Raw genomic sequence first — 8,449 nt, 5'->3', positions numbered from 1 at the left:
CTCTAGATTACGAATTGAAGTTTACCTTCTTTGATGAACCACCTCCTTAACAACTTCTGAGCCAAAACCCAAACCTCCCAGCTCCAATTCAATCCTTAAATATTCAAACCATAAACACCCTTAATATTCAGCCAAAACTCAGAATTCTAACACCAAAAAAAATACTCAATTCTTACCTTGGCCTTGGTTGAATGCTCCTTGGTTAGAGCTAAGCTAATTCCTCAAACTTCAGCTCAAATCACCAGATTTCCAGCTGAATTCACCTTAGTTTCCTATAGCTTCCTTGAGAGAGAGAAAAGAGAAGAGGAGAAGAGCTATTAAAGGGTCAGTTTATCTCTTTTGTTCCACTGGTTTCTGTTTTGTTAAGTCTAACCTTGGTTAATTAAATCAATCCCGAGGCTCGGGGTGCCGAAAACGTCCCCGAGGGCAAAATGGTAAAATTTCCCCAATATTCCTACCTAAGCTTCCTAACCTCAAATATATCTCCATGTATTTATTTCCATAACCCGATAATCCAAATAATCATCTAGTTCCCGGAATACCCCTTGACTTGCCCCAAGTCAAATATATCCCGTTGTGACTTTCCCGCTAACTGGCTCCCTAGGATCGCCTGAAGTTGCACGCTGACTTACCCACATAATAATGTGGTTATCACAGATATAAAATTTAACCACACTTACATTCATATAATCATACAAGCATACTTATCATATAATCATGCATTAAATCAATAAACTTGCACATAAACCAATTATGCCCTCCCGGCACACTAATCAAGGCCCTTAAGCCATATTAGTAATTTTGGGTCGTTACACTGATTGTGTCCTGACGTGCCCAGTGAGCTTTAGAGTCTTCGGAGAAGTGAGGCCAACAACGGAATTTAGAGAAACTTCCACGACCTGATTTTCCAATTGGTCATCAACTGTTTCGGCAGCAAGGTGCGCGTCCTCAACGACGTCTATCCTTGATACATTACCAAACTTAGCTATTACCATAATCAGCCCCCCGATTCATGCGCCTAATATAGGTGTGCCTAATTGGAGGTCTATCAGATATCATTGGACAAGATTGGTACTGAGGATAATCCAGATGATATAGGAACTAAGGTGCTACCTGTGAACAAGTTTAAGCATTGCTTAAACTTGCTAAACCTTGGTAACTATTGCTGGAACTCTACAATCACTATCTCTACAAGTGGAATTCTATTACTACACTTAGGTTGTGATTTGAAGAATCTAGGTGGAATTTGTGGGAGTAGTTTCTCCAAATCCCAACTACTTATGTTAGTGGATTGTTTGGTTCACAACTATCATAACAACCTCATTAACTTAAGGGTTATTTCTTTCCTTGGTCTATAAAAGGACAACTTGAATCCACTTGTTAGTGTAGAGAAAATTCATATGAAACAACAAAAACACTAGATTAGAAGAGAGAGATCAAGTGTGGAATTCAAGATTGAGTATTGAGAAAGGTTGTGAGAGTTGGGTTTGAGGAACTGTATTGAGAAGCACAACTGTTGGGAAAGTGCTTGCTCAGGGATTAAGAGGAAAACACATGTGTGATTGAGTGTTTAGAGAGTTTGATCCAAGATTGTTCCAAGAAGCTCCATTGAAGTCTTGTACTCATTTCGTTGATTGAATAAAGAAGAGATAGTGGTTCCTAAAACTGGATTAGGTTCAAGATCACATCGATCTTGTTCTGAACCAGTATATATACTTATGTTGATTTATGCTTTCATATTTTTCGTTTTCTAACTGTTTGATAATTAGTCTTACTGATTTGTATTCTTAGATTCATCTCTGGTTCACTGAGATTCATCTGAGGTTCTTGAACTGGGAAATTTATCCTCATTTCCGACATTGTATAAAGCTCAAACCAATGTTGAGATTTCAAATGCATTCAACATGGTTTAATTTAGTGGCTCAAGAAGTGAGAAAAAAAAGTTTCAGACTAGAGACATTCCTGGCATAATGATCAATGATCCATCAAATATGAAAGTCAAACAAATATCATTGAAGTCCCAAATCTGTGAAAAGGGAAGAATATCATTACAGGCCACTGAAGTCCCTCGCATACTTACTCTGCTCTTCTGTATCATGAAGGGACAAAAATAGAAGAGAACTTGCAAATAAACCAATGATTCATTGATGAGAGAATTGGTGGTGGGACCAGTTCATTTCCGAGTCGCTACGATTTCTTCAATTGAGCTATTAAGTGCTCTTCCAATGATTCATTTTCTTGAACAAAGGCCTTATTTTTCAAATGTTTTTATGTACTCTACAAGTCATCATGTCTTGTTTTCTTTTTTTCACTTTTCCTGCTCCTCTGCACTTTCTTCTCTGTTTGCAGGTTATATTATTGGACCAATTGAAGCATCCTTCTACTTGTCTTTCTTTATTTAGTTCTCTATGCTTAACTTTCAATTGCTCATACCTCTTCCTATATGTTTAGAAGTAAACTTCAAAGTGAGTGACCTCAATGTCTGAAACAAGTAAATTGGTAACAATAACAATCGCATGGACAACAATAACAATAATAATTGCATACAACATCCATTTGGGCAAGTCAATTTTCAGGTAAATTCGGATAACTAGAAATTTTGTAATACAATTTTGTAAAACAACCTATATCCTAAAAAGATAAAAAAAAAAAAAAGAAAAAAAAAGGTGTTAAGCATAGTCCAGGAAGACTACTTCTTGTAAGGAGTTTAAGAAAATGTGCCATTTAATAAAAATCATTTTCCAGCAAAGGGGTTATTTGGTAAAGGAACCTGGACCTTCCACTCCATTTTAGGCCAATAAGCTAAAATTTGAAAGAAAGTAGCATGTTTGGATGCCTATTGTGGAAGATGAAACGGAAAGAGTTATTTTTTTTACTTTTGAATCTGCAGCAGAGTTATGTAACCTCCCTGAGTTATTGCAACATATTATCTCAAGAATACTTTGTACTTATACTTCAAAATGTACTCACAAAAAGTGATACCCAGATTTTCTACTACAATCTTTGGATGTTGTGTAAGATGAAGATCAAACAAATGACAATTTCCCTAGCAACCATTCCAGTTTTTCTCACAATTATTACAGGAGCACTCATCCTGTCATCCATAACCACTACATGGATAACTTAAAAATGTCACAACTTCACTAAATACAACTGACCAGTTAAAAGTTTCACGAGACAAATAAAAGGTTTGAGATACAGACTTACAGTTACTGTAAAAGGGCTTTGCAAGAATTTGCGCAATTTGCATTTTGAATAGTATTCTAAATTGATCAAACTGGAGGATCCATATATACCTTTACACTAGCAAAGTAAATCCCCCTGGTTTGCTTATCAGATTCTTAACCGTGTGTACATCAGAGGCTTTTCAGCATTATTGTAGTGACCAATTACTAGGAACTTTTGAAATTTGTGACCATGAAGCTTCGAAATTGCTCACAGATCTTGATTTCTGCAGATAGAGTGCAGAAATTTTAATAATGGAGCACAAGCTGAGAAACAAAACTAATTTTTGCGACAATGCATAGAGAAATACTCGTACAAATATACTTAGGACTTGTTATCTAAGCCCAGTGTAATAATGATTCCGTGCTCTTAGAATTCAAAGAATAAACTAAGTACTGTGAAACTAAATGAACTAAAATGGAGGTACAATAACAAGTTTTAGTTACATACTCCAGTAATTTTTTTTGAGTAGGTACTTGGTAAAATAACATTGCTTGGCCTACATTCTTTTTGTAAATTTTCTAACACCTCATATGATTAGGAAAAGCAATTAGTAAATCTTGCTGAGACTACTTCAAAGACAGCTGAAGCGAAGACAGAAAATGTCCTCTTCAGTCAACAGCAGTAACATTATAGTCATCATTAATTATATACATATACCTCTTTCTATGAGAATGCACTTTTTGTTTTCTTAACCCCAAATAGCTTCTTTAAAAAACCTCATACAGTAGTTCTACCTTATCTGCAGCGTTTACCATTAATTTCATTATAATAACCGACTTGTTCCAGGAATTATTTTGAAAATCCAACCTGGGGAAACCTGGAAGGAATGCATCATATATTTATAGAGTAAAGTTGTGACTTACAAGCAATTTCATCCCAGTGAAGGAACCCACCATGGCCTCTGGAGTTTGTAAACTCATAAACAGCACCAGAAACTGCTCAGTCAAAGTTTATTTAAGAAAAGGAAAGAAATAAGTCTTCAGTTTCTCTGATGCATTATTTTCAGCGAACATATACCAAAACAATGATATTTACACTAAAAGTGAAACACTATACGATACAGTGTTGAAGTTCAGACAACAGAGACTTTGTTGGCATTGTGGCTACAGAAGCATAAAAAAGCTTTTAATGTCATTTGGAGTACAACTAAGTTATACGTTGCTTTCGCTAAAAAAATGAAAAAAGATTATATGGCTTTAAGCCTGTTTCCCATTTCGGGAGACTGTTTGTCCTCTGCTATTTAGATCCTCAGTTAATACAACTAGATTGCATTTCTTAACCAAAATGAAATTTAAACCTACAGTACCTTTATAACCTCCATGAACCGGATCTTCTGAAAGCAGCAGGGGGGTATCTAGGTCCACGAACCTGTGTAGGACATGTAATACTTAATGATAAAACAGCAGGACATAACTTAATATGTAATTCTTTCAAATAAGAAAGAGTAAACTTACTGAAAACACCCAAGGCCAGCAGCAAGATGGCCAGAAAATCCCATAGCTAATCTTGTCTCAATCATACCTCCAATCATCAATTTCAATCCTGATGCTTTGGCTATCTCAATAATTTCAAGGGCCCCAACAACCCCAACTTTGGCAAGTTTAATATTTATGACATCCACAAGATCTCCCTCAACTATTTTCTTTACATCAGATACACTTCGACAGCTCTCGTCAGCTGCCACTGATACACCATATTTATCCCTCGCAATATGGCTAACATACCCAAGGCCTTCCCAATCATCTCTATGAACCGGTTGTTCAAGCAGAATAGGAGTAACACTCATTTCTGCGAAAGTACGGCATTTAATACTAATACAAAAAGGAAAATTGTACTTTTTCAAGTGAATGGAGACTAAAAGTTGGAATTTTATATGCTGAATATACACAGGTATGATTGTAAGAAATATATATATATATATGTTCAGTAAATTTTAATAGAAAATAAGAAGAATTATAACTACTAGGTATTGAAAACATCATTTACCGTGCAATTTTTCAAGAGCTTCAAGAGCTTCCTTTGGCTTATATCCTTCATTAGCATCCAAGATGAATAGGTAATCGGGGTGGACATCACGTATGGCCCGAAGAACTTCAATATCTGTACATAGATTCTTTCCAACCTTAAGTTTCAAAGTTGTGAAACCTTGTTTGTGGTACTTTGAAGCCAATGCAGCGGCTTCAGCCGGGGGAACAATTGGAATCTGCATATATTAGTTTGACGCGAATTTTCAGTGACTAAAGATTGTTATTTTGTCCTTTTAGCCTTTTCAATATATTGATGTGTAATATACTTATGAATAACACACTATAAACTTATAGAAAATTGTGCAAATCAGTTTCACCGGTTGAAACTGTTGAAGACACAATAAATAAATGAATAAAAGTATAAATACAGAATTACTCAAACAATCACTCAACTGTTATATCAGTGGTTATGGTGTTTGAAACTCCACCAAACAATCTCCACAGAGGCACCCCAATATCACTCGCAACTGCATCAATTAATGCCATCTCCACTCCTGCTCTAACCTTCAATAGCCAACAGTGTATAAATAGAACATAAACAAAGTAATTACGAGCAGTGAAAGTTTTCAGCCAAATGGTGAAAGGTAACCATTTAAGGTATTAGTAGCATTCAGAAGCTCCAACTCTACTAAAATAAAAATAAGCCTGAACATGTTCATTGAAAATGAAAATAGGGAATATACTCATTTGTTACTTGTGTTTTTGCAAAGTATCATTTTGGTACCCTCTGTTTTCAATAATGCTCATATGGTACTTGTATTTTAAAATTGTACATATTTGGTACCCTAAACTCAGATTTGATAGATAAAATTTTATCAATATGATCAAACTATCATCAGTTATATGTAATTATGTAATTAAATTTAAATTTGTAACTTACATAATTGACAGCAGTTTGATTAAATTGACAAAATTTTATCAATCAAATCTGAGTTTAGGAATAAAGGGTACTGAATGAACATTATTGAAAACAGGGGTACTAAAATGATACTTTGCAAAAACATAGGGTACCAAATGAGTATATTCTCATAAAATAAAACAAACAAGCTTTGCTGCTCAGTAGAGAGAGTTCAAAATAGGTGATTACTCAAAATCATTACAGCAAAACAGCACTAAAACTCTCCAGTTCAACAGTTTGTTTTGACATTTAAGGAAATTTCTTAGTAGTTAGCTTTAAAATTATTCTATACCCACTCATTCAAGAGCCATCACCATACAGAAATAATAATCATACTCGCATAATCCAATTCCTGTAAACCTTTGAACATGACAACTTTACCTAATGAGCCCGAAACTAAAGGTTTCGACTATCGAGCTAAGTTCATTACACAGGGAACAAATATAGTATATATATTCAAGAGTTCAACACACATTTATAAGGATTTTTCTCAATAGTGAAGCTTCAAGTGATTCTAAATATAGTCAGGGACCAACTATTCAACTCCATCTCTCACTATACAATCATCATATATGAACAACAATGACTAAATCAAATACTTAATTATACTCACGGAAGCAAACTCATGTCCCGGAAGAATCCCACTGATCTTTCCCAAAGCCGAACTAAGCGTCATCTCGGGACACTGGCGCAAAAACTCGCAGGCCTCGGTCGCCTTTGCCATGGCAATAGGCTGATCCTCGGCCGTAACGAATGGCAAAATCGGGGCCTCACCCCACCCAACGCACCCATTTTTCAATTCGATTCGAATCGCAACATTCTCGACCTTCTCCAGCCGAGAAGTCGCGATCGTAAAAGGCGCGATGAGAGGAACATTCAGTGGCCTATTCTCGGCTCTATGGACGTCCACCATGATCGTCTCCAGCAAATTCTTAAACCCAAAACTGGTCGGAGTAGCCACGGCCATTCTGGGCCCGAATCTCAATGCAGGTCTGAGTTTTCTGGGGTTGGAATCGGGACGAAGAGCAGAAATGGGAAAGGGAGCGTCACTGAGTACTGTCAATTTGAGAGAGAACCCAATCGACCCCATTAGGCGAATAGAGTTTTAGGAGAGGTTTTTCTTTCTCTACTCGGATGAGTGTCACGTTGTGAGTCTCCAATGGGGTTTGGACAAGTGACGGAGATGTTGAGAACTGCCATTGTCGTTGGTTTCTGTAGCTTATTGTTTGAACAGTTGAGAGAGAAGACCTCGGACAATTTTTTATTTTTATTTTTTATAAACTACGTCCGATGCATGTGTTTTTCTTCATTTTTTATTTTATAAATTTAACCACCAAAGTAGCCACCAACTTGAGTCTTGACTCATGATCCACGTATAGGGTCAAGGAAAAAATATATATAATTAGAACAGTATTTATAATTTAAATTGGTATGAAAATAAAATATTAAATGAATAAGATATTAAAAAAATAATTAATAAAAATACAATTAGTCAAAACATCTAGCTTAGCCCACCATACCTCATTTTTTATGAATCTTGTTTAAGGAATTCCAAGGGATCTTGCTTTAGGTTGGCAAGGTTATCCTGTCATTTGAGTGTGTTTGGAAAATGTAAAATCACTCTCAAAACTTATCTCACAATTGCGTCCAGGAATAAAAGGTGCCTTGGTGGTACTTCAGGTAGTAGTACTTCACTGCTCAGACCAGGGTGGCTTGGAAACACCTACAACGGGCATCTTGGGAGATTTTGTGCAACCTTATCATGATGTTGAAGAAGCTAAGGTTTTCAACCAAAGGTCTTGTCATATTTGTCCAGTGTGGGCAAGTTGAAGTTGGATGGGAGAGGAATGTTCTGGATCGTATTTGTGATTGGGTCTCCATGCACGTTCTTAGACTCTAGGCTTTTTCCATGCTTTTTGGCTTTTAGGCATGTGATTTTGATATTCATTTTATGAACATAAATGTTATTTACGGATGATAAGACAAATAAAACTCAAATTGAGATTGTCCAAGCAACTATTTCATAAATATCAAAATAATCTATTTATTTCTTTTGTCTAATCCATTTGATTATTAATTTATCATTGAATGTTTATAAGTAACCATCGATATGATATTTTCTCTGAAATTCTTATTTAGAGCATCTCCAACTACACCAACTAATTTGTAGCTCAATTTTAGCTAAAAATCTATTATACCTAGTCACTTTTTAAAATTTTCTCCCCATGCTCTATATTATGGCTAAAGTTTACTAATTTAATAATTTTTACAAATTTAATTTCCAACATACATTAAT

General features: G+C 35.6%; 1 protein-coding gene across 2 annotated transcripts; it reads right to left on the bottom strand.

The window, feature by feature from the left end:
- Positions 1-2,987: 2,987 nt before the first annotated feature.
- LOC133830930 (L-Ala-D/L-amino acid epimerase) lies at positions 2,988-7,930 on the bottom strand. 2 transcript variants are annotated; one of them, XM_062261046.1, is made up of 9 exons: positions 7,674-7,930; positions 6,767-7,509; positions 5,649-5,759; positions 5,215-5,431; positions 4,683-5,016; positions 4,535-4,596; positions 4,092-4,163; positions 3,886-3,967; positions 2,988-3,451 (listed from the first exon to the last, which is right to left on the bottom strand). In XM_062261046.1, the coding sequence occupies exons 2-8, from the start codon at positions 7,241-7,243 to the stop codon at positions 3,936-3,938; spliced, it is 1,305 nt and encodes a 434-aa protein (XP_062117030.1). In that variant the 5' UTR covers positions 7,244-7,509; positions 7,674-7,930; the 3' UTR covers positions 2,988-3,451; positions 3,886-3,935. The 2 variants fall into 2 exon arrangements, with proteins under 2 accessions (XP_062117030.1, XP_062117031.1); XM_062261047.1 differs by lacking the exon at positions 3,886-3,967 and having other exon boundaries at positions 7,674-7,925.
- Positions 7,931-8,449: the final 519 nt, after the last annotated feature.

This window comes from Humulus lupulus, chromosome 4, assembly GCF_963169125.1.
Source record: "Humulus lupulus chromosome 4, drHumLupu1.1, whole genome shotgun sequence".
Lineage (NCBI taxonomy): Eukaryota > Viridiplantae > Streptophyta > Magnoliopsida > Rosales > Cannabaceae > Humulus > Humulus lupulus.
Note: the sequence above shows the minus strand (reverse complement) of the source record. Positions and strands in the feature narration are given on the sequence as shown.

Bases quoted from the DNA above. Each gene is read 5' to 3' on its own strand.
- LOC133830930 (XM_062261046.1), bottom strand. From the start codon at position 7,243: ATGGGGTCGATTGGGTTCTCTCTCAAATTGACAGTACTCAGTGACGCT. The intron at 5,760-6,766 runs GTGAGTATAATT...TGGCTATTGAAG, and splicing joins CGGGACATGAGTTTGCTTCC to GTTAGAGCAGGAGTGGAGAT. The intron at 5,432-5,648 runs GTTGAGTGATTG...TAATATATGCAG, and splicing joins CCATAACCACTGATATAACA to ATTCCAATTGTTCCCCCGGC.